This window comes from Astatotilapia calliptera, chromosome 13, assembly GCF_900246225.1.
Source record: "Astatotilapia calliptera chromosome 13, fAstCal1.2, whole genome shotgun sequence".
Classification (NCBI taxonomy): Eukaryota; Metazoa; Chordata; class Actinopteri; order Cichliformes; family Cichlidae; genus Astatotilapia; species Astatotilapia calliptera.
Window position 1 is genome coordinate 27,947,951 of NC_039314.1, and position 25,109 is coordinate 27,973,059.

Consider the following 25,109-nt stretch of genomic DNA (forward strand, 5'->3'; position numbering starts at 1 on the left):
TTTAACAATTACTTCTTGATGAGACTGTTACACACATATGAGCTCATAAGAAACACCAGCACCACCTCTCTCCAGTCATGTCATTAAGGCAGACGATGAGTTTTCCTTCGACCTGAACTAACCACACTGGTCTCTGTGTGCAGCTGGAGTCTGTGTGCAGGGACCTTACAATCATATAGTAACCACATAATAGTAAAAATAGACAGTCAGTATTAACTTTGCTCTCATTTTCAAAAAGGTTTCTTTGGAGTTAATGATGTCAGGTGATCAAATATGTGAGTTTTATTCTGATTCAGCATTACAAAGTGAAGTGTTGCAATCCCTGCACTGGAAAAAAATGTCTTGCAGGTTTGGTTTTTATTACTCTGAAATTTATGACTTTAATTAAAACATTTTATATTTGTTTCTGGCATTTGCCCCTCGATCTTTAATAGTTCTTTTCCTTCAGTGCCCCTACAGCTGACCACTTGTTACATGCTAAATGCAAAGATGCAATACTCGATTATTGTTTTGTGCGGCATTGCTTATTTTAAATGATAAAGGTTGAAAGATCTGATCGGTCGTTGTTCGTTCCTGTGTGTGAAAGGCGTGTGCGCAGCGACAGCGTTCAGTCGGACCAGAAAAGCGTCCAGGAGGAGATGGAGGAGGAGACGGAGACCAGCCAAGATAAGAAATTACCAGGTGATTCGTCCTAACCAGCGAGTACACGCTGTTTTATTACTGGCCAAAGTGGAATTAGATTCACCCTGAGCTGCTACTGACGTTTAGACATCATTGACTTATTTTGGCTTCTGCAACCTTCAGTAATTTTGTAATAAACTAATATTATGTGACCTGTGTTTTTCTTTTTGACCTTTTTGTGGCCACAGTGTTCATTATGCTGACAGAACCTAACCGTGCTTGTGTAGTCGGCTCTGTTTTCAAGCTTCTTCCTCTCATCTAAAATGGTTCTAGCAGTTTCAGTTAAATAATTTGCAAACCATCTATCATAGCCCACTTCATAAACGTCCTCTTTGTCTCCCTGCAGTGACATTTGAGGATAAGAAGAGGGAAAACTTTGAGCGAGGGAATCTGGAGTTGGAGAAAAGACGTCAGGCCCTGCAGGAGCAACAGAGGAAAGAGCAGGAGAGGCTGGCTGCCCTGGAGAGGGAGGAGCAGGAGAGAAAGGTTTGCTCTTTTCACTGTGCACTGCACATTTGATTTGCTCATGGTTTAAGGCTTCTTTATGAGGCCGTAAAATAAACAGCGCTTTCAAAGTTCTGGCTACAATCTCCTGCGTCAGTAAATTATTTAATTCAACTCTTGAAACTTGGAGGATACGGAAACGCATCGGGGTGACGCGTGACAAATACCGGTTTGTTTGTTCTGCCAGCTCATTTCTCTACGTTTGTGCTTCAGGAGCGTGAGCGTCTGGAGCACGAGAGGAGACGGCAACAGGAACTAGAAAAACAGCTGGAGAAGCAGAGAGAGCTGGAGAGGCACAGAGAAGAAGAGAGGCGCAAAGAGATAGAGAGGCGAGAGGTATGATAGAGAGACAGAGGGAACATCTGCATTTTAATTAAAGAGCCAAAGCTGGGCTGAAGCATAACTGCTGCAAACTTGTAATTAGTGCTGCATACAAGCGCACACCAACCCCCCCCTAAAATCACTCACAGCAAAGTGCCCGATTCACACCGCTGCACCAGATAACTAGTCATGTGTAATCAAGTGTATGATGTACTATATGTATATAATGTTTAACCTCCAGTCTTTTGTGTTGTTGTGCAGTTTCTTTATAAAACTGCGTCCTGAGCGTAAACAGAACTTTCTGTGTCTGTGTGGCAGGCCGCTAAGAGAGAGTTAGAGCGCCAGCGTCAGCTGGAGTGGGAGCGTCAGCGGCGGCAGGAGCTTCTGACTCAGAGAAACCGAGAGCAGGAGAGCATAGTTCTGCTCAAAGCCAGGAAGAAGACGCTGGAGTTTGAGCTGGAGGCTCTGGTAATCAAAAATACTCAGTATGTCTGTGAAGGTTCTCAGTCATCCAGGTCATCATAGTCTAAGGAGCTTGGAAAGAAAAGCGTCTGGACTTTAAGTTCCTTGAAGATGTTTCACCTCTCATTCAAGAAGCTTCTTCAGTTCTAAGGTCAAATGGTGGAGAGTCCCAGATTTAAACCCAGTGGGAGTAACCCCCCAAAGAGGGACAAAAGGACCCCCTGATGATCCTCTAATCACATGAGCCAAGGTGTGAAAGCGGGTGTGGGTCACAATCAGCCAGGGTTTCTGGTGAGCTCGTTGTGAAACCTGGCCCCACCCTATCATGTGATTTCCTGAGGTCAGATGGCCCAGGGTGTGAGTGGGCGTTAAGGCGTCTGGGAAGGGAACTCAAAACTGGATTATAGATGGCAGACAGTTGGTGCCACCGCCTCTGTTCATAGAAGCATCTATGTCCACTGTGAACGACCATCTTTGAACAGAGGCGGTGGCTTACGACACCAACTGTCTGCCATCTATAGTAAGTAACTGACTCTCAGAATCGTCGTTGCACGAAACCATCAGACTGCTGCTGGTTGATCACTGTCCTGCCTCTTTGTCAGACTGTTAGTGTCAGTAGGTCAGACACAGCTGATAATGTGACAATAGAAAGTTGGGATTCTACTTTTTTCCTTTCAGTGTTCTAATTTGGAAGAAAAAGATGGAAACTTCAGCATTTATGAACTGATGTTTTCATTAAATCAGACTAATCACTGCTAATAAAGCTACAGGATTAAGGTTAAGTGTCATCTCATTCTTCTGCCCTGAGGAGATATTTGGTAAAGTGGAGGCGTGTTTTTCATGAGGCTAAAGGGTCTCTTCTGATGAAGAATCAAACTCAGCAAGTGATGAATAGAAGATGAAAATAAATCTGTGAAAAGTGGCTGAAACGTGGGGTCAAACATGAATCCACACAGATTAGAGCAGCTAATCCAGACCTTTTTTCTTTTTCCACAACAGAAAAAGCTAAATTAAAGATTTTATCTTCCATCAACATGACTCGAGTTTGGATTTCACTGTTTTTAAGTATTAAATGTGATCTATTCTGTCTGTGTGTTTCCTCCAGAATGACAAGAAGAGCCAGTTGGAGGGTAAACTGAAGGATGTTCGGTTTCGTCTGTCGAATCAGAGGAAAGAGGTGGAGCAGACGAACCAGACCCGAGAGACGCGCATCACTGAAATCACGCTTTTGCAACAACAGCTGCAGGTGTGCCAAGCAAACAAAACCAGCAGCTAATGAATAAAAGAATACAGTTCTGACCCCACTGACGACCGGCTCATTACTGTGTACGTGTTAACCCTTTCTGCTGGTCTTTCTGGCTGCGTGCAGGACTCCCAGCAGTGGTTGGGGAGGCTCATTCCTGATAAGCAGAGTCTGAACGAGCAGCTGAAACAGGTTCAGCAGAACAGTCTGCACCGTGAGTACCGCAGACACTCGGCTCACATGCAAACATTATCATTCATTCTTGTTGTGGAACAGCTGAAATTTCGTCGCTACGACTTTTAATTTCTTTTTTTTCCCCACTTTTTAATTCAGTTTAGTTTCAGTTTCCAGAGGAGATTTTCTTGTTTCAGTTGCGTTTTTATCCCTCAGTCGCAAAAGGCTTATGGAAGTTTGTAGTTTGTGAACGCGATAACGGCGCGATTTTGAAACTGATACCATAGGTGGGTCTACTCGGAGGCTGAGGGGTGGCGCTTTTATCTTCATTTTAGTTAACTCAAATGTTTTTTAGCATCTAGTTTTTAGTTTAAGGTAAATGTTTTAACCTTGGTTGTGATGCCATATTTTGTTTCTGATAAAAACGTTCAAAGTAAATGTTTTGTTTCAGATATTACAATTTTTAAAAGGTATTAGGAGTGCGTACGTTTTACCTTGTTAACTGTCTGTTCTGCTAATTACTGCGTAGCTTGGAAACTTTGATTTATTAACTTGCTGCTGTCTCATGCTGTCTGTGTGTGTGTGTACTTAGGTGATAGTCTTTCGTCCCTGCAGAAGGCTGTCGAGCAGAAAGAGATGAGCAGACAGCAGCTCAGAGAGCAGCTTGATGCTGTGGAGAAAGAGACGAGGGCCAAACTGCTAGAAATAGACGCTTTCAACACTCAGCTGAAGGTAAAGAGACAAATGATCAACAACACCATGCAGGACAGGAAAGCCACAAACATACTGGGCAGGGTTTTTCCTGTGTATGTGTTGGCATCCCCAAAAGAGACAACGTAAAAGACATTTTAACCATTATTTAATATCATGGTTCACTTATTCTAGCATAAAATATACTAAAATGTATAACAGTTGTGCTCACGCGTGTCATTACCCCACAGGAAAAACCCAGCCAGGAAATGCCAGGTCACAGTATTATGTGGTTTGCCTAATAAATTAAAAGAGTTTAACATAAAAATAACAGATGTGAATCTAATACTATGTTACAATGAGACGTTTGATGCACACTGTGATATTTGTCTTGTTGTTGTTCATTTTTGTTTGGAAGCTGCGCTCCATTGGTGTTTTCACACAAGTGTGAGGATATTAACGTGCTTTTTCCAATTCACCTTATATATATCTCTGTTAAAACTGCCTATTCTATTTAAATAAACCTAACATTATTAAATCTGTTGATTATAAGAGTAAATAAAATCTAATTTTGGTGCTGAGAAGCATATTTTATTTCCTTGTAACGTAGACGTGAAGTAGCTGCATGTTTTCTGTCCAGATAAATGCAAACAAAGTAATTTCTAACGCAGTAGCTGTTTTTCTGACTGAATCACGTCCTGTCCATCCCTCATGACTACATCCTCACAGCTTGGTTTGTCACAGTTTCCATGTTTACTGATGTTCTATTTATACCTGACTGCTGCTCTGTTTGTGTTCATGTTGCTGTTGTTTTCAGTGTTAACGCTGATTGGCGTGTTTTTGGAGAGTGTACGCAGGAACACTGAGTCCAGCTGCTTCGCGTAGCTTTCACACAGTTTACTACAGAGAGATGAAGATTTTATTCCTCCGGAATTGGATCACTGCAGTCTGTTTACGTGTCCCAGAGCACCTTTTGTCCCCGTTTCTTATTTATTTCCTCTGGATTTACCCCGGACAGCGAGACAGGTCAGAGAGGGGAGAAACAGTCTGCTTAAACAAGGAGGAGAATGAGAAGAAAGGGAGGATAGCAGAGACTAAACAGACCACAGTAAACTGATTTTCCTGCAGCTAATCTAATAAAGTTGACTCTCAGTTGGATTCAGTGTAAAAACCACGATGCAGTGATTGGGTAAAGCCTAGCAGCATAGGAGCAAACGCATAAGCGGCGTATGTAACCATTTCTCTGCAGAGGAACACGCAGCCGTCTCTGAGTGGTGTTATTCTTTGCAAACAGAGGCAGAGGCCACTGAGACATAATCGATATTTGACTATCCTTCCCTCCACCTTCCTTTCTACGCCACTTCCTCTCCCTGAAATCTTCTCTTGTCACTCTGCTGTGCCTCATCCGGCACAATGCACCTTCTGCCTTTTCTGCTTCTATTGGCTGTCCTCGTCTATATTTTGTTCCCGTTTCTTCCACATGTATTTCTTGCATTCATTTTCTCCCTGTTTTACTCTTTGTTTATTCCACATAATAAACCCTTCCTTCTATATTTTCTACTCTTTTATTTTATTTCCTATACTGGCCTTTTGCTCCCTTTCCCATGCCAGTCTCTGTGTGAGTTCTATGCCAACCACTGTGCCAGGATAGATGCCCTGCGACGCCAGCTTCAGGAGGAACAGAGAGGGAGACAGGTAGAGCACACTGCCACTGCTGGACTGGGGTGGTACTGCAGCTGGGACATACTCTAATATAAAACAATATCAAATTCTGCAGTTAACACTAAGCCATTAATGGCAAAATCTGGAAGAAGGAGTGGGTTCTGCATTTTGATTGGACCTGATTTGGCAGATTATCAGAGGAATGATTTGAACTAAAACACTGTACACCCTCTTGTGAGAATACTAACCTGCAGGCTTGAAGTGTTTTAGTCACTTTAGAAGGCTTTGCTGTCCTTAACACCAACAAACCAGACTTCTGGTCTGATTTGTGGTAACATTTCAGTGCATCGCTTGTACTGCACTGTGCTGTCCCTGCCAGCCAGAGAGATGTACCGTGGCCAGTCGAGGTCTTGTAATTGTCGAGCTGTGACGCACCGATGTAGTCTGTGTGCTGTTTATTGCTAATCTCACACGTCAAAGTCAGGAGAGCCTCTAACAAGGAGGAGTGCACCACTCGCTACTGATCCCGGCTCTGTAGATGCACTGATGAAGCAGCAGGACACGACTGACACAGGAAACGACAAAGCCTTTAATAAGGTTGTAACGATTCTGACTCGGAGACGGAAACGTCAACACGAATGTTTGCTGCTGCTGTTAATGCCGAGTTAAAGACTCGAAGGTGACATTAACATCCTGCTGGTAGCTTTAATTCATTTTAAGACTTTTTTTAAATGCAGGATTTTTTGACATCTCTAAAGATTATTCACATGATGAGTAATCTGGATATACATGAGAATAATGTTTATTTTTTTGTTCATCTATTTCTGATTAAGTGATCATGCCTGCAGTAAAAAACATATTTATCAAGCGTATGTTTGTTTTAAAGGCAAAGCAGGAATTAAAATGGGTAGAACCAGTTTGAGCAAGCTTACTTACTAAAACTCTTACTTATGATCCAAAGCAAGGTGACAATTAGAGGCAGCCAGCGTTTTACCTCTGATGAAACTAACAGCACATTAGTCATTGCAGTGACTCACGAGAGCCTCCCTTCATGAGTCAAGGCCATATTGTGCAAGCCTGCTTTTCCTTTAGTGTCTCAGAAGAATCAGACTGATCCACCTAATATTGAAATTAACTGGTCATGTGACAAGAGCATGAGGTTACATGGACTAACCCCAACAAAAATGACTTGGTGTGTACAGAAAAAAACCAACAAAGAAATCTACTGACAAATATTGTGTGTGTCTGTGTTTTGAACTGTGTGCGTGTGTGTGTATACATATATGCGTGTGTGTTTCAGCACCAGGAGCAGGGGCAGCTGCAGGAGTGTGTGTCAGCTGTCAGAGTGTGTCTGACTCGGCTAGACCACGTTATAAAGGTCCATGAAACAAACCAGCCTCCCATCACGCCCCTCCTCCTGTCGCCATTCTTTGCTCTTCTTCTTCTTCTTCTTCCTTCTTTTCCTCATCACTCGTCTTCCTTTCTGTCTCTTCTTCTCTTCACCCTAAATTTGTCATCCTCTCTATCTTTGCCTCTGATCTTTTGTTCTGTTAGGCTGGTGTTGGCTCACTACTGATCCAGCTGGCTAGCTGTGCTGCTGTAGTTAAAGGAACAGTTCAGCCCAGAATCAAAGTTGGTCTGAGTTGCGCCGTTTTTGGAGATGATCGATGACTCTTTAATAAAATGAAACTAAATGAAACTCACCTTTTGAAAAGCAAAAACCTGCAGGTTTAGATCTCACCCTGGGTCAGCCACACCTGAATCAAAGGATTAGTTCATTACCAGGCCTCCGGAGAACTTCAAGTAATTTAGCCATTTAAATCAGCTTTGTTGGATCAAGGACACATCTTGATGCAGGACACCAGCCCTTGAGGCCTGTTGTCCCCCCAGCCCTGACATTCAGGGTTTCCAGAATTTCTTACTACACCTGCCGGCTTGGTGGACGCAGTCAGCAGTAAACTATGTAGATTTCTTCAATTAGCTAACCTACAGGACGGACAATCCTCACACAGGCACACATCACTGGGTCATGCCTGTCATGGGTCTTTGAATCTGGATGTCCTTGCTCTCACTAACTAGTTTTTTTGATATAACTTCTTGATTATAATAATATAAAAAACAAAACAGAAAGTAAACACCTGTAGATTAATGCGTAGATGATGATTGTAACTATGCAACTCACACCAAGACAATATAGACTAGAGAGCGCTACACACCGGGTGAAATGTGTGTATCCATGATGATAAATTATGGTGAAATGTCCCTTCACTACAGCAGGTATATTACTTTAGGTGACTTTATGCTGTTGCTATGCTGGGATTTACTAGATTACAGATGCTATACTGTAATCCTAAAGCCTGCGTGCTACCAAATTATGTTTCAGCCAGACACGTAGAAGGTACTAGAAGTTAACCAGCCTAATGTGGCAATAAACTAGACCTGATCTGGACAAACGTTTGTGTTTTTGTATGTGTGTGTGTGTGTGGTCTCTGTTGTTTCGTGTATCCTCCACTTCCTGTTTGAGGTGATGTGGAGGTTTCTGTCTTCACATTTGTAGTTCGGCTCGTTGTGTCTCTCGATTGCTCGTTTCTGGAGGTTTCCTCACATCGGTTGTTTGGCTGAAACACGACAGCTGCCTTGTGTTGTTGTTATAGTAACAGAGTGTGTTCTAATGGCACAGCTGGTTGTCATGACTACACAGAACTGCCCCTTCCACAGTTGCATCCCTTCACTTCCCTTCAATCCCCCTCCCTCCCATACATTTTTTTTTTTTACCTCTAACCCATCCCACGAACATACTGTGCGCCGTGCAAGCTCCGCCCCACCACCATGACCAGAGCCCTCTATTACGGGCCGGGTCTGTTTCCAAGTCACATCCCTTCCCACGTACTGATAACATATAGAAAAGTTTGTTTTTTAATCATACTCGGACAGAAACACAAGTTGCAGGGACTTGAGTGCAGGCAGCTGGTCCCCCACATCACCATTTCCTTTTTACGGCCTATCTGATTCTGGGGCAGAGCAGAGACGCTATTCTTGGATACCTCGTGGTCCTTTAAGAAGAGAGGTGGGGACGTGCCTGAAACACCTGAACTTAAGAAGTAATTTCTACCACTTGTATCGGCAGTCTTATCTTTTCAGCTGTGATCATTAAATCGACAGCTTCTCTTTCACACTCTGCGCTCCCTTCACAACATCAGCATCACACTCATAGGTGATGAACAGTATGTGCATTCAAAGGCTTGTTCCAGGAAAATCAGAGAAGCAGTGGAGATAAAATAATGTCACCTGAGCAGTAACAATAAAACAGGATTCTATAAGGACAAATGTTCCTTGCCTCACTTTCTTGTTGTGTAATAACTGTTACACAGTGGTGTAAAGTGAGTGCATTTTTAGTTGCGATGAAATATATTGAGCCTATTTCACACCTTCACTTATTTGTGTTAAGTCTGCAGCATCAGAACATCCTGATAAATTCACAGAGGAAGTTCAAAACTAGCTTGAACTGAATAAAGGGAAACTCCACGAGAAAGAACCCTCATGGTAACCATTGCCTTGTTAACCTTTCTGTCACTTGGCTGTTCTGAGTGACTTACACTGAGTCTCGAGGAGAGACGCTGCCAGGTGTAGATATAAAGGTAATGCATGACATCCTAAACTTTGGATCAAATCTGTTTATGGTCATGATCAAAAGCAGCAGCTGCCATCGCTCCACAAAAAGCCTTTCATGAAGAGTTGGATGATCTGTGCCTTCCATTGCACATCAGCTCAGAAAGCTGTAAGCCCCGACGTCAGTGTCTTCAGGTTCTCTGTGACATGTGATGTTCTAGTTCGAGTGCAGTGACTGGTTAAAAGAAATGAGACTTCCCAAACAGAAGGCTTCAGTTTAGCGTCCTGCCTCGTCCGTTTTAGAATAAACTAACAAGACTACCAAAGTAAAGGGGCGGAGCTTGCCTTGCTCACCTGACTAATACAAACGTGCTGCTACTGCCGGTGTTGGTGTTCTTGTTTGTTGTCGTTGGACGCCCTTAGCAACCAGCCCTGTGACCCCACTTCCTCCTCATCGCTTGTTCCTTCCTGTATCCCGTGATGCTTTGCAGGAGCTGAGGGAGATCCACACCCGGCAGCAGAGACAGAAACAGAAGGAACTGGAGGGAGACACACACACACAGACACACACACAGTCTCACATACACACCCCGAGCGAGAGGAAGTCCGCTGAGCTGCAGGAGGGCAGGTAAGAGTCAAGTGGAGATGATGCAGTACCAGAAAATGCAAAAGTCAGTCACTCAGCAGCCATCTGGGCCATTTTTTCTGTGGTTGTTTTGAAGCATTATACAAATTAACTTTAATTTGAGTGGTTAAAATTGTATTTGTGGAATTGCTTCTCAAATCCAGTTGAAAAACTGCTGGAAAGTTTCGCTGAACTTGCCCCAAAATCAGAGTTTTAAAACTTGTTTTAATGATCTTATTTCACAGGTTGTCGTCAGAAGAAGGTGCCGCCTGGAAGGAGGAAGCAGGAGGCTCTGCTCCACAAGCTCCAAGCCCCGCCTCCGTTCCTGCATCCCACGCATGGCTAAACAGAGTGACGCAGGAAGAGGAGGAGAGGAAAAGGAGAGGGATGGAGGAGGAGCAAGAGGTCAGGAAGGGAGCAGGATCGACAGAAGAGAAGGAGGACGAGGGAAGAGGCAAGAAGGAAATGCAGGACAAACTAAACAAGCTTTTCAGCCAGCCGGCTGACCCCTGGGCGTCAGCAGGTGTGTTAACACGTGCATTTAGTGCTTTGGCCACCGGCGTGTTGCTTATGTGAAATCCTTTTTTGTATTCATGTAGAAGGATGACAGATGTCTGCTAAATAATGCGTAACATGCAAATAAAATGTCACTATTTCACTGACTTCAAACTGGAGCTCAGACCTCAGCATGTCCCATAACTGTCACATAATTCAGTTAAAAATGTTCCAAAATGACACAAACACCAAACTCACAGTGTAGAGGTTCAGTTCCTCTGCTTGAGTTAACTGAGATGACACCCAGCAGGTGTCGGTATCCACCTGTATGTCACACGCGGTTGTTATGTAAGTGGAAACTATCCATAGACACGCAAGCTGGGTTTTCACTGGTCTATAAACACGACATCTTCACAGCTGATTTGGGGTATTTTAAATTTACACTGTATGAGAAGAGACTCAATTTTGGAGTCAGCCTCAAGTGGCAGCTACAGGAACTGCGGCTTTTGCCACTTCTGACAACTCGGCTCCGTGATGACGAATTTCTTTTTAGCCCTTTGAGACTGTGACATCAAAAACCCATTGACTTAATCATTCAAAAAACCTGTGTGCTCTGGTAGGTGTTTTTAAAAAAGCAGAAAAGCTTCTTTTATATTTCAGGAGAGAAACGAGTGCACATAAACACACTGAACTCTGAATTTAGTGCTAAAGACCTAATTCCTGTCTAGCAGGAAGTGCTTCACTATAAAGCCTTTTCATTTGCTCAGCAGTGATCTATTCTCTCTTACTAATAGTTTTATTTTTCTGCTTAGTCACAGTGGAAAAAGCTCCAGGTCCCAGTTTATTTGACCAGAAGGCTTCAGCCAGCGCCTTCGACCAGCAGCAGCAGCCGGTGAAGGTGGTGTACTACAGGGCTCTGTATCCGTTCGACGCTCGTAGCCATGATGAGATCAGTATCACTCCCGGAGATGTTATTATGGTATGTAGTTTGCAGAAAAAGCTGCTCTCTCAGATGAATTCAGCTAAGCTCACTACAGTCAGTGATGGTCACGTAAAGGACTTCCACACACGTGTCTTATTGCCTGTGTTGTATTTGTTTGTGTTTATTCTTTCTGAAGGGTGTGTGTGTGGCTGTGCGGTGTGTGTATTAACGTTTTCCTCTCTCCTCTGCTGTGCAAACTGAAGGTGAAGGGGGAATGGGTAAGTTCTTGCCCCCCCCCCACCCGCCCAGTGATGTGCCTCCACCAATCACAAGCCAGAAACGCTTTCATCTCATGTCGCCTCCATGTTCATTCATTTTCAGTGGATGAATGTTTGTGGTTTTTGTTTGTTTAGTTTTTGTTTGTTTAAGTTATTGCAGTCAGATCTGTAATGTCGTGCTATTTTTAGTTAGTGTGGAAACCTGTGAGTGTGCTTAACTATCAGCCAAAGACTGGTGACTACAGCACAGAGGCTATTTTAATTCCCACATAAATAAACTAAACAAATAAAATATCCCAGCTTGCAGTTTTCCATTTTTCATGTAAACATATCACATTATTCCGTCCCACTTCCCTGTCACCATTTTAAGGAGGGAAAACAGAGGAAATATACTTTTTAGCTTGTAGCCACATTTCAGTGAGATGTTACGTATTGCAGTGTCGTTTCTGACAGATTGGGGTTGGGACCATGAGGAACAGGGGGGTTACTGTTTAAAATGGAGGTTTCAAATTTATAAAGTGCATTAAAAAAAAACTCATACTTGTTTTATTTTTGCCCAATTTGACATTGTCTCCTTGTGCATCTCTGTAAAGCTTCTAGCACTCCTCCTACCTTTAGATTGGTCACTAGGAGCTTGTTTCTACCAACTGCATCCTCACGTGTTTCAGTACAGCAGCAAATTTAATACATTCTGGTAGAGGGAGCCGAATCTGAGACGTAGGACTGTGAGTGAGCAAAGACTGTGCTGGTGTGGCCAAGAAGTCAAAAAAAGATTTAGTTTAGCTGCTAAAACCTGCATGGATTCAATTTTTCATCTGTATTTAATACAGGAATACTTTGTTAATGGCTCTGTGGGTTTTTTTCTTATATTTATGGCAAATATCCTAAAATTTACAGATGTAGTTAATTGGGGTTTTCAGCTATGGTTTACCTGTTAAAAATCCACCTCAAGGCCACCGTAGCAGTAAACCTGTTCTGTCTGTCTGTATGTTAAAATACATGCCTGCCCAAGGTGCACTGCTCTGTTTGAGGATATCCTAATGTCAGAGCTGCACAAGGATGCTTAGGAGCCAAATTTAAATCGGGTGTTGTTTTCGGGCAGAGTCGTGGGACTTTTTGCGCCTCGTGTTGTTTTTTGCATCATTTGTCCACTAATCAGGATCTGATCAGCTGCTGCCGTTTCCACCGTTGTTATTGTTTGCGCCACTCCCACCATGAACATGACACGTGCATCTCTATCCCTTGCGTGTCATGAGAGCTATCCTAATCCTGTCCCTGTGCTCTGATAGGTCGATGAGTCGCAAACAGGTGAGCCCGGTTGGCTGGGGGGTGAGCTCAGAGGGCGGACCGGTTGGTTTCCTGCCAATTATGCAGAGCGTATACCTGACAGTGAAGCGCCAATCACGCTGCGCTCCACAGTCTCAGCCACAACCTCCTCAACCCAGCAGCCGATGACTACGCCCCCTCCCGCCCCAGGACACACCGCCTCCTCCACCACGTCCTCTTCTAACAGCAACTGGGCGGACTTCAGCACAACGTAAGTGCCATTAAAGTCCGATTCGCTGACATTTGACGATTTGTTTTTCCGTTACTGACCCACAGACACGTCAGTCACATCATATTAATATGCATGCTTGCAATATTTCCAGCTGGCCCTCAAACACAACCAGCCAATCAGACAGCGAGGGCTGGGACGCGTGGCCCACCTCTTCGGCCAGTCAGAATCCATCTCTGAGCGTTCCCTCGGCACAGCTGCGACAACGCTCTGCCTTCACTCCCGCCACCATGACGACGGGTTCCTCTCCTTCTCCCGTACTGGGACAGGTAACGACAGAAACAATATTTCTCTGGTTTTGCATCTCTTTCTGCTGAGAGTAACGGCTGTGATTGTCTGTGTCTCTCAGGGAGAGAAGGTCGAGGGTCTTCAGGCTCAGGCCTTGTATCCCTGGAGAGCCAAGAAGGAGAACCACCTAAACTTCAACAAAAACGAGGTAGAGATCTCCTGATTACTAATTTCTTTCTCTTTTTGTTGCGTTTTAATTGTAATAACTGAACTTTTTATTTGATGCAGATAATAACAGTGTTGGAGCAGCAGGACATGTGGTGGTTGGGTGAACTGCAGACCGGACAAAGAGGCTGGTTCCCCAAAAGTTACGTGAAGCTCATCTCCGCCACCATGACGGCTCCCCCTGGTGTTCCAGCAACAGCAGCACGCAGCAAAAACACTAAGTACGTCAAAAAGCTTCCAGGCTTTTCCTGACACAAAGCACAGTTTAAACAAGCTGTTATGTTGTGACACTGGGCGCTTAAAGTGGGCAAGACACCCAAAGTACAAGGGGACCTGCTGACTTTGCTCACATAAAAAAAGAAGAATTATTTCATGTATTTAATGATTTTTTTTCTTATCTCTTTGTCTCTCCCAGTGAAACAGGAGCATCGGAAAGCCCGCCCAATGGAAAACGCCCCTCCCCCTCCCCAACAAAGCCTTCAGAGTCGGGTGAAGGTAACGAACGCAAATGTGGGCGAGTTTGCTGAAACGTCAGCGAGCTTCTCGTCACTCACTCTGTCTTCATGCTTTCATACAGAATACGTGGCCATGTACACCTACGAGAGCAATGAACAGGGGGACCTGAGTTTCCAGCAAGGGGACATCGTCGTGGTGACGAGGAAAGAAGGCGATTGGTGGACGGGGATGGTCGGAGGAAAGACTGGAGTCTTTCCATCCAACTACGTCAAACCACGGGACTCCACATCAGAGGTGAGAGCTCATTTTGAACAAATTCGGGGAAGAATAGAAGATCTTCAGGTAAATATTTCTAATCACTGTGACTCTGAATCTTTGCCCACAGTCACTGGGAACAGCAGGGAAGACGGGAAGCCTTGGGAAGAAACCAGGTAGGCCTGTAATGTTACCAAAATGCACTTTTCCTGTTTTCCTCAGAATACCAAACTGAGTTTCCTTAATAAAAGTGTCAAACTGACCAGTAAATATCTTAATTCACTCTTCGTTGTCCTTGTTGTGCCAGTTGAAGTTAAAGCCATGTGAAAGAGAACTTGTCTGATTTAAACCTTCAAAATAAAACTCACACAGACCAGGTGTCAGAGACTAAAAGAAGAAAAAAAAATAAAAACCCTCATCATCTTCTTCCTGTTCCTGTTCAGAGATCGCTCAGGTGATCGCCCCCTACAATGCTACAGGAGCAGAGCAGCTGACTTTAGCCCCAGGACAGCTCATCCTCATTAGGAAGAAGAACCCAGGGGGCTGGTGGGAGGGCGAGCTCCAGGTACACAAGACACAACTGTCACTTAATCTCTGCCTGAAACAGTGTAATGAGGTAGAGAAGGATAGGTATGATGGGAAACGCTGACATGGATTAAATGAGACACAAATATTCACCAGATAACTGAGGATTTTTTTTTAATCTGTATCATTTTATTTACAGAACAAAGCTAAAGGAATTACCTGCTGTATTTTGTCATTATGTACATAATGTGTTTTACATATTGGTTTGTGACTGATGGCATCCTTTGATTTTATTGGTCCAGGCTCGAGGGAAAAAGCGCCAGATTGGTTGGTTTCCAGCCAATTATGTGAAGTTGCTGAGTCCCAGCACCAGCAAGACGACGCCCACAGAGCCCACACCTCCTAAACTGGCCCCTGCCAGCACAGGTACATCCACACACAAAGAACACACAGAAAAATCCACACACTTTACCACAACACCTACAGAGGCCCTTCAGTCCATTGTGAAACGTGCTGAAGAAGAAGAGGTGCACCTTTTTTAAAAAGGCTTTGCATTCTCTCTACTGGCCAGCAGGGGGCAGCTCCTGTGGCTGTAAAAGGGATTCAACTTGTATACAAGTCTATGGGACCCCAGACCTCAGTTTCCTGCAGCGTTCATGGTATTTGTGCCTAGTTTGAAGTCTAATATACCAGAATTTTTGTTTTTGACCCCATGTAGAGTAAAATAATTGGTATTGTCGGGTAGTTTGTATTTTGGATGCAGCCAATCTTGCAGCTTTTGTGTGCAACCAAATGGACTTAAAGAGACACAGTTCAGCAGATTTGATGCCGTTAATAATTATTGATTGTCAGAATGTGAAGAATCCAGAGAGACTCGGACACTAATAATCTCTCCCTGTTCCCCGTCTCTGGTCCTGAAGCTCTGTGTCAGGTGATCGGCATGTACGACTACGTGGCGCAGAACGACGACGAGCTGGCCTTCCAGAAGGGTCAGGTGATCACAGTGCTCAACAAAGACGACTGTGATTGGTGGAAAGGAGAGCTCAATGGGAGGGAGGGTCTGTTTCCTAGCAACTACGTCAAACTCACCACAGATACTGACCCAAGCACGCAGTGTGAGTACCACAACACACACACACTTCCTGCGTGGAACATATACAGACGTACTAACCGACTCCCAATGTGAATACAAAGTAGTGTAACACACTAAAACGAACTCTCCCACACACACACTCTCTACACACACACACAGCCCAGAGCCAGGTGTGGAGATGCTGTCCCTCTCTCAGTCTGTGATTGACCTCCCCGGGCTGATTTGACCTCTCACCTTTCACCTTGACACTCCTTTGGGCCTCTTTGATAACCTCCCAGTCATACACCACCTCTGGGTGGTGTGTGTGTGTGTTCGTATGTGCATGCGTGCGTGCGTGTGTGTGTGTATTTGCATGTATTAGTGTGCAAGTGTCCCCTCTTCCCTGCATGTGTCCCTTCAGCATGATCCACCATAGACGTAGAGTTTCTAGAGCGGAGCAGAGAGATGTTGGCGGTAAACAGACTGTGTCTGTGTACAGGCAGGGTTCTCAAAGTGAGGCTCGTGGACTAGTGGTGGACCGAAGTTTAGGTCAAGCCACATAGATAAAAAACGAAACAAAAACCAAGGCAGCATTTCTCCTTAATATTGATCCTTGGATCGAGCCAACTGAGCAGACTGAACCTGTTGAACTTGAGTAGAGCAGAGCTGATGTAAAGTAACGAAAAGTCACTTTGGTAATGGTAAAAAAACAAAACAAAACAATATAAAAACCATCAAATACTCATCAAATTTTAGCCCCGCTCTTTCCCAGTATGCATAATGGTGCCAGGGATCGATGATGGTCAAAGCGAACTGCGATACGTCAACAATTAAAGTGATTTTTATCTGTTTTCCTTGTTGATCCATTAAGTTTTTATTATTGTGAGATTCATAACAGTCTGTTTCACAGTCGTTTCACTTTCATCGTCTACAAACAACCAACACATGTATCATATACCTGTGCACATGTGTGTTGCACATATCAAATGACAACAAGAGCAGGAGAATATTTCTTACTGTTGGATTGATTTTTAAAATCTGAGTTTAATGTAAATCTTGTTCCCAGCCACCCACCCCGGGTGTTTCTTTTAGGGGAAAAACACATCTGTGTGTGGGCAGGGTGAGATATTTAAGCTAGAGAAAAAAATCAAACTGGTCTAAGTCAAAAACTTAAAGAGCCTTCACTAATGAAGGTCGGCTAAATCAGGTTTTTTGTGCTTGTTTGAGCCACAACTTATATATTACAGAGGGTGAGATGCTGCTCTGCCACCTACAGTGAAGCCACATGGGGCAACACAACGACTGGACTTTTTGGATGAGCTGCATACATCTACATATGAACTAGAAGTTAATAATAACAAGTTTATAAAATCGTGTTTTCCTGAGTGAGTATTTGGATCAGTTACAGCTTCGAACCGTAACACAACCTCAGTACTCAAAATTCAGAATTTCATGTTTAGAAATCCAAAATTAAATTTATTGTGGATTCAAATGAAAACAGTAAAAGCCGTCACCGATTCCTGTGGTCGGTGTTGAAGAGCGAAAATAAAATAATTTAATTTTTTAAACTCTGATCTCTGTAAATGTGAATTTTATAGAGAGAAAAGGTTCATCTGTTAAGCTGCTGGTTACTGTTTACTGCACATGTAAGTGTGACAGGTCCACATATAACACAAACTAAGAGTCTGTGTCCAGTTTTTAATAGAAATCTGTGAATTTTCTGGTTCTTTCTTCTATTTGAAAATAAATAATAACAATAATAATAAATACAGTGATGACAGTATTTCTAAATGATTGCAGTAGTGGGGATTATGGCTGGTCTTTAAAACGTTACACAAACCAAACGATCTCCTGCCGACTCGCCTCGCTGCCCGCTGTAGCTCCTCTGTTTCTATGCTGGGTTAGACCACGCCTCCACACTCTCCGCCTTGCTGCATGCTCCACCCACCTAGCGGCCCGACTGGTTGTTGTTGCTGTTGTTCTTGTTGTTGTTTTGTTTAGTTGTTTTTGTTGATGTTTGTTGTTGTCGTCCTCTCTCTAGGATCATATCATTACCCAGAACCCCCCTCTCCTCAAAGCCCTCAAAGAGACCCACTAGGCCACGCCCACTAGGCCACTCAACCAATGGGACAGCAGCAAGAGGTCACATGACCCGGAAATGGCGACTCTCCACCAGTAGAAGCCAGAGAGAGAGAGACAGACAGACAGACAGACAAACAGACTGTAACGTTAAAGCGCCCTCTGCTGGCGAAATCTCTGACTGGACTTGGCCAAACTCTGTTTATCTGAGGCTCTGGCTGCACACAGCACTGTTCAGCAGGAGGGAGATCAGTAGTCAGGACTCCTCTCCTCCTCTTAAACTCTTCTTCCTCTTCTTCTTCTTCTTCTTCTTCTTCTTCTCTTCCTGTTTTATCCGTTCCGAGATGCTTAGATAAGGAGGGAAGGGAGAAAGGAGGAGACTATTGATCTCCTTTTATCCAAGACTGGACTGATGAACATGTTTTTGACTGGATCACAGTGACTGTAAACACACACACACACACACACCGTGCTAGCGTGGTAAAGTGGATAGTGGGTCGTTTTGTGGCTTTATGGGAGACTCTCATTAGAATCAGTCGCTCAGCTCATCCTCCCTCCTCATTCCTCTTTCTAAATTATTTTTTAACCTCGCTCCCATTGGTTCCAAAGCCTGTCAGTCAGAAACGCTGTCTCCACCTCCCTCACTAACCCCTCCCCCTCCCACAGCTTCACAGAAAGACCCACTATCTGCTGGAGGACAAGTCTCAATGTCAGAGTCTTTAACTCTTCTCTCCTCAACGCCAAAGACGCCTTCCAGCTTCCTGTTTCCTCGTCTCCTTCCTTCCCTTCCCCTGCTCTAAAGGAGACGGGAGAGGAGAGGAAGCGAGGCAGTATTGAGATGCGTCCCAGCAGCAGTTACAGGCCAAGTTTCAATCCTCGCTGCTGCTTCCTTTTGCTAGTTTGCCCTCCTTTCACTTTGTGTAGGGAAGGAGGCATAAAAGGAAGCGAGCAGCTGGAATTTAAAAAAAAAAAAAAAAGCCGTGCTGCTTAGCTAACACACAGACAGACACAGACACACACACACAGACAGACACACACACACACACACACGTTTTTATCCGTTGTAGTTTAACATATGAATATGTATTAACTTTAAATGTTTGTTCCGTTGTTTTTGTTTACATGTTTACTGTTTTGTCTGTTGCTACGATGATGATGGGATGTCATATATATGAGGAAAATGAGGAAAACTGATATGACACACAGAGGGGCGGGGCTTTTAGCTTAAAAAAAAAAAAAGGCTTGTATCTTTCAGTCATTCCAGTTAAAAGAGCAGTTTGAAATTCAGCCTCCGCGTTAAAATAATCTCGTAACCTCGTGAGTGAAACTCCAGATTAAACCTCCAAAATCTGGTGTGATCGTTTCGAGTGGCCTCATATTTACAGATATCATCTCATTTTCTCAGTCAGAAAACTACAAATATTCCTCCAACAGTCGTTTAGCTGACGTTTAATGTCACAAATTAGCATTATTTTAAATTTATAGAAGCATATTTGTCCCACTGCATTGCACCAAAGTCTGTTAGCTTAATGTCAACCATACTTTATGTGAAAAACAGCTGATTTTAAAGTTTTGCTTCCCGTTTTCCCGACTGCACCATCATTACAAAAATAAATCAGAGTTAAGGAAGGGAAAGTGAAGTGTACGGAGCTCCTGGAGTCTCACAGCGTTTAAATACTTTACCTCGTGCTTGTGGGATATTTGAATCTTTTGTGAACACAATATTTATCTTTCACAATGAGTTACTTTGCACTTCAGCTCTTAACTGTTTGAAAGCCTACAAGGAGTAACCTCAGCAAACTGTTTTTATTGAAATATACCAACAACAATAAATGTCATCTGTATGGGAGAATCTTGTGCGCGCAATTTAAACTTTCTCCACACAACTCATTTAATTGTGGTGCAATTTTTGTGCACACATTTTATCCTTACTGTATGAACGCATTATTCAAATGTTGCGTGATGAATTCATTGAAATCTTTTCCTTATGAGTTATTTATCGCGTGTGGATTGTTTGCTATAAATTCACTTGCGTGTCTCGAGTGTGCAGCTTCACTCACACAACTCTGATAATCAGGTTTTGGTTTGATCACATTGAAATCACACACGTGAAAACTTGTGCGGACAAGATTTTGTCTCTTCAGTGGCTTCAGGGGCTCCGCAGACTTGCGACATTTTCACCGAGCATTAAAAAGCAAATCGTCTGCTCCGATGCACAGGAGCAGACGAAGCTGCCTTCCTGTGGCTTTATTTCCCACAGCCCGCCGTGTTTTTTCCTGGGCATCACACACGAGCCACGGTTGTTCCGCTAAAACGTCGTTATCTCAATAATTACCTCCTGAAAGCATCGTTCTCCTCGTGTCATTTTACCAAGTTAGCATCGTCAGAGGACATTACAGAAACGAACGCAGAGACCTCCGGCCTCGCCCCGCCTTCCCCTCTGTTTGTTGGCATAGCAACAGACTAGTATTAAGAGAATAGGGGTTGCCATATTAGATTTTTATTTCAGTTTGTTGATGACAGTATTGGGATTTTAATGTTTACCCTCAGAAAGAAATAATGAAAGAAATGATTGTTAAACTACGCAACTTTTTATACAATGAGCAATACAGTCATTATAATTATTGTTATTGTTATAATTACCCTGCTTGGATCCCATTGGCTCCTCAGTGTGTCAGTGTTGGAGCTAAAGCTCTCTGATTGGTTCATGAGTCCAGACCGTTGATGTTTTAACAAATCTGGTTTCTTTTGGGAGCTTTTTTTTTTTTTTCTTTTCTGTTTTTTTAATAACAGCTGCTTGTTTTCGGGGTCCGAGGGGAAGTTTGGTAACCGATGGTCGAGACTTCTTTCAGTCAGAGTTTTACATGAGATCAGAGACCCGTCCGGACCAGAGCCGCGCTCCACGTCTGCCCGTTGTCATTCTGTCCTCATCACTTTGCAGCGCTGCGGGTTAGTTTGCGCTGCAGCTCAAAGACGCTGAAGCCTGGCTCTGATCTGGTCCGGCGTGTTCAAAGAGATAAATCTGTGTATGCTCTTTACATAATCTGATGAATGGTAATGGTGATGCTTCGTATAAATATAAATAGTAATCTGATGAATGAGTGAATAAATGAATGAGTGAATTAACAGCCAAGCCAAATGTAACCAGACTGCACTCTGTGTCGGTGTTAATGAGTGAGTGAAAATAAAGCGCGAATGATCAAACAGATTCATAAAGTATTAAAAAAGGAGAAGAAGAAGGTGATGCTGGTGAATGAAATGTACAGAATGCTAGCACAGAGCTGATAAAGAGAAATAGCCAGGATTTTATTTTGGTGGTGAATCTGACTGCTCCTGATGATTAAACGCTCTGAGACAGACTGCAGCGACTGGCCTTGTTACTCATTCTTTCTCACACACACAAACACACACACAGCGAGTAACACCTGTCTTTTAATAATACAAATATTTCATTTCATTCCCTTGGCTTTGTTGTTCCTGTATCTTAAAGGTTTCCAACCCCATGATTTACACTCTGGAATAATGCTAATGCTAATTTGTCTTCCACTGGGCTTTGGTGGAGCCCATAATTCATCCATTTTCTGCTATTGCTCACTCCAGAACCTCCAAATCCACAATTTTCACCGTGCATTAACCAAAACAACAAAAGCTGAATTTTAACTCATTTCCTCTGATTGGCTGCCCCTCGCAAATATGGTTTGAAAAGCAGGTTGGCGGGGCTTCTGTGCTCAAACTCCAGCCATGTCCCCAAGATGACCACAATGGTGTATCCCCTCTTTATGACATCACACACATTCACGAGTAGAGCTTAGATTAAGGGGTGTCCAACTCCAGGGCTCAAGGGCCGGTGTCCTGCAGGTTTTAGATGTGTCCTTCATACATCTGATTTAAATGACTAAGTTCTCCAGAGGCCTGGTAATGAACTCATCATGGCTGACCCAGGGTGAGATCTAAAACCTGCAGGCCACCGGCCCTTGAGCCCTGGAGTTGGACACCCCTGGCTTAGATTATCAGACCTGATCCTTTAAAGCTGAACATATTTAAAGTTAACAGCGTGCCTGGAAACAATAAATGTAACGGACTCATTGAGCGCTTTTCTACTCAAGCACTCAAAAGTGCCTCGCTTACCCATCCATACAAGCTTTCTGTCTAGCATTCACAAATATTCACACTCTGATGGGTCCATCGGAGAGTAACTTGGGGTTCAGTATCTTGCCCCAAGGACACTTTGGCATGCTGGCTGGAGCAGCTAGGGATCGATCTGATTAGCAGATGAACTGTTCTGCCTCCCGAGCTACACCCACCATCAATTTTTAACTTTTAACCCTTAAAGTTTGAGATTTTCAAAATAAATCCTCTCTGCTGTCCCTTCATCCTCTGTCTTAAAACCAACAGTTTGAGCTTCTCGTGCCACCAACTCTGCAGCTAATCAGAGTTATAAGGCTGTCTCCTGGCTTCTTGTGTACTTTGTTTGCCCTCTAGTGGCCAACAGTGGCAAAAGCACAAATTTGGACTACATAGTTTAAAAAAAACCCAACAACAACACTGTCGTTTAACGTTGTGAAAACTATATCAAAACTCTAAGATTAGAAATGAGTGCTGTCAAATTACCATAATTTGATATAAATGGTCTCAAAAAGCAGCCCATGGTTACACACACTGACTCCCTCAGGTCTGTTACTGCAAATGCCTTTGAGTTGATCTCAGGTATGTATGTGCTGTTGCAGCTCGACAGGTTTTCTATGTTTGCTCCTTCCACATTTGAGGATGTTTGACTGACTGCTGGTGTGTGTGTGTGTGTCTGTGCGTGTGTGATGCTGCGTTTTCAGGGTGCGCTGACCTGCATCTGCTGGACATGCTGAGCCCCATGGAGAGGAAGAGGCAGGGGTACATCCACGAGCTGATCGTCACCGAGGAGAACTACGTCAACGACCTGCAGCTCGTCACGGAGGTAAACACACGGGGTCTCCTCCATCCTCCTGACTTTATCTGGGTATCAATTTCCAAGCATGTCTCAGTTTGTAAAGTGTATCTGGACATGAGAGGAGCATGGGCGGAAGGATGCACATATCAGAGAGACGTGGCACACAGCTGGAACATTAGGAGGCCTGCACAAGGAGTGATTTTATGTAACACAGCATGTGCTCAGGATATAATTCTCTGGCTTTTCTCAGTAATAACAATGACTTTTATTTCAGGCATATGTGCAATTGTTGACAAACAACAACAAAAAAGTCAATAAAAGTAAATTAACAACAATAAATCCTGAATTAAATGGAGGAGAACACATTGAAGCGTTAGGCTTGTTACAAATTTAATCAAAAGCTTTATTTGAACACCTCTAAAAACAAAGTTAAAGTGACAGAAAGGCAAACGCAGAACACTCAGACTGTGGGTTTAAAGAGAGATAAAATACTAAAAAGGTTTTTAGCTTTAACATCCAGCAGTAACAACAACTCGCTGTGATTTCTCCAGAAAGTCTCGTTTTATTTTATTGTTTTGGCTTTTTATCTTTCATCGATCACTCGTTTTTTGCCCATGAGCCAAATACAAACTCTTTTAACAGGAAGTAGACAGCACCAGTAATAAAAATAAAAAAAGAATCGTCCTGATCGTCCGAGCCAAAGATGAAGACATAAACCCAAATTAAAGGCATGGGTTTATAAAAAACTCCTTTGAGTTTTAGCACAATGTTTTCCTCATTTAATGAGAAAGATCATTTATCAAACAGATCATAAAAAGTTTGAGAGTTTATCTGAGTTATTCTGTGCACATTACAGTTTCTCTGTTCAGTGAGTTTCATCACTCTCTGAAAATTTTTTGTCTTTAATATTTTATTTGATCTGAATATTCGAGGACGAGTACAAGCAGGAAATGATCGATTCCCTTGGTAAAATCACACAATCGCGTGTGTGTGTGTGTGTGTGTGTGTGTGTGTGTGTGTGTGTGTGTGTGTGTGTGTGTGTGTGTGTGTGTGTGTGTGTGTGTGTGTGTGTGTGTGTGTGTGTGTGTGTGTCTGCGCGCAGATTTTCCACAAACCTCTGCTGGAGTGCGAGCTGCTGACAGAGAAGGAGGTCGCCATGATCTTCGTGAACTGGAAGGAGCTCATCATGTGCAACATCAAACTGCTGAAGTAAACACACCAAGCTGTGAAACAGACACACACACACACACACAGACACTGCGCATGCACTTACTCGACACAGAGACATTTGCATCTGGTGCACGTTTGACTTGCAAAGCTCACCTTGTTCTATTTCCTCCTGTCAGACAGTCGCTGCAGTGTGTTTGTATCTGTGACGGTGAAACTTTTCCTCTGCAGGGCTCTGAGAGTGAGGAAGAAGATGTCGGGCGATCGGATGCCTGTGAAGATGATTGGTGACATCCTGACCAACCAGCTTCCTCACATGCAGCCGTACATCAGGTGCTGTCTGCCATCTCTCAGTCCTGAGTCGGCCTGCAGGGGGATCATCCCCTCAGTTTCGTGTCTTGTATGACTCTTAACGTGTTCTCGTGTTCAGGTTTTGTTCGTGTCAGCTGAACGGAGCCACGCTCATCCAACAGAAAACCGACGACAACCCCGAGATCAAAGACTTCCTCAAGGTACAGCGCTGTAGAGTGAACTGTGGGCAAGGTTTTAGCCCCTCGTCCCAAAGGAAAATCACCTGGATGCTTTTTATAGTGGGGTTTTATTTACTCATGCACGGTCCTGTCATGGTTCACACAGACGCTTCCCTCAGTTTGAAACCTTACTAAGAAAACTGGCAACTCAAACATACCTTTGGTCTTCCTGTTTTCTTTTTTCGTCCGATTGTTGTGCGGGTAATTTTAATGGACACTATAAATGTGGGAAAGTGTGGATGAATAATTGCAGAATAAAGATCTGATTTTCTCCAACTCCCTCACTCTCTGTGTGTCAGAGGTTAGCCATGGATCCCCGGTGTAAGGGAATGCCTCTGTCCAGCTTCCTGCTCAAACCTATGCAGAGAGTCACGCGCTACCCTCTCATTATCAAAAACGTACGCACAGTATCCACACACACATCACA

The 25,109-nt window shown here is 43.6% G+C and overlaps 1 protein-coding gene across 4 annotated transcripts in view; it reads left to right on the forward strand.

Annotated features, from left to right (window-relative positions):
* The window catches only part of itsn1 (intersectin 1 (SH3 domain protein)), a 49,585-nt gene that overhangs the window by 18,341 nt on the left and 6,135 nt on the right, over positions 1-25,109 (forward strand). Inside the window, exons 11-37 of one of the 4 annotated variants that reach the window (XM_026189070.1) lie at positions 587-681; positions 1,028-1,167; positions 1,399-1,521; positions 1,825-1,974; positions 3,074-3,214; positions 3,338-3,425; positions 3,978-4,117; positions 5,687-5,770; positions 9,838-9,974; positions 10,217-10,494; positions 11,279-11,445; positions 11,652-11,666; positions 12,956-13,203; positions 13,316-13,490; positions 13,571-13,657; positions 13,738-13,895; positions 14,090-14,169; positions 14,252-14,424; positions 14,516-14,561; positions 14,829-14,950; positions 15,213-15,336; positions 15,831-16,025; positions 22,891-23,012; positions 24,088-24,194; positions 24,384-24,485; positions 24,583-24,664; positions 24,982-25,080. In XM_026189070.1, coding sequence (XP_026044855.1) covers positions 587-681; positions 1,028-1,167; positions 1,399-1,521; positions 1,825-1,974; positions 3,074-3,214; positions 3,338-3,425; positions 3,978-4,117; positions 5,687-5,770; positions 9,838-9,974; positions 10,217-10,494; positions 11,279-11,445; positions 11,652-11,666; positions 12,956-13,203; positions 13,316-13,490; positions 13,571-13,657; positions 13,738-13,895; positions 14,090-14,169; positions 14,252-14,424; positions 14,516-14,561; positions 14,829-14,950; positions 15,213-15,336; positions 15,831-16,025; positions 22,891-23,012; positions 24,088-24,194; positions 24,384-24,485; positions 24,583-24,664; positions 24,982-25,080 — 3,478 coding nt within the window. The remainder of the gene's footprint in view (positions 1-586; positions 682-1,027; positions 1,168-1,398; positions 1,522-1,824; positions 1,975-3,073; positions 3,215-3,337; positions 3,426-3,977; positions 4,118-5,686; positions 5,771-9,837; positions 9,975-10,216; positions 10,495-11,278; positions 11,446-11,651; positions 11,667-12,955; positions 13,204-13,315; positions 13,491-13,570; positions 13,658-13,737; positions 13,896-14,089; positions 14,170-14,251; positions 14,425-14,515; positions 14,562-14,828; positions 14,951-15,212; positions 15,337-15,830; positions 16,026-22,890; positions 23,013-24,087; positions 24,195-24,383; positions 24,486-24,582; positions 24,665-24,981; positions 25,081-25,109) is intronic. The other 3 variants (XM_026189071.1, XM_026189072.1, XM_026189073.1) reach the window with 3 other exon arrangements.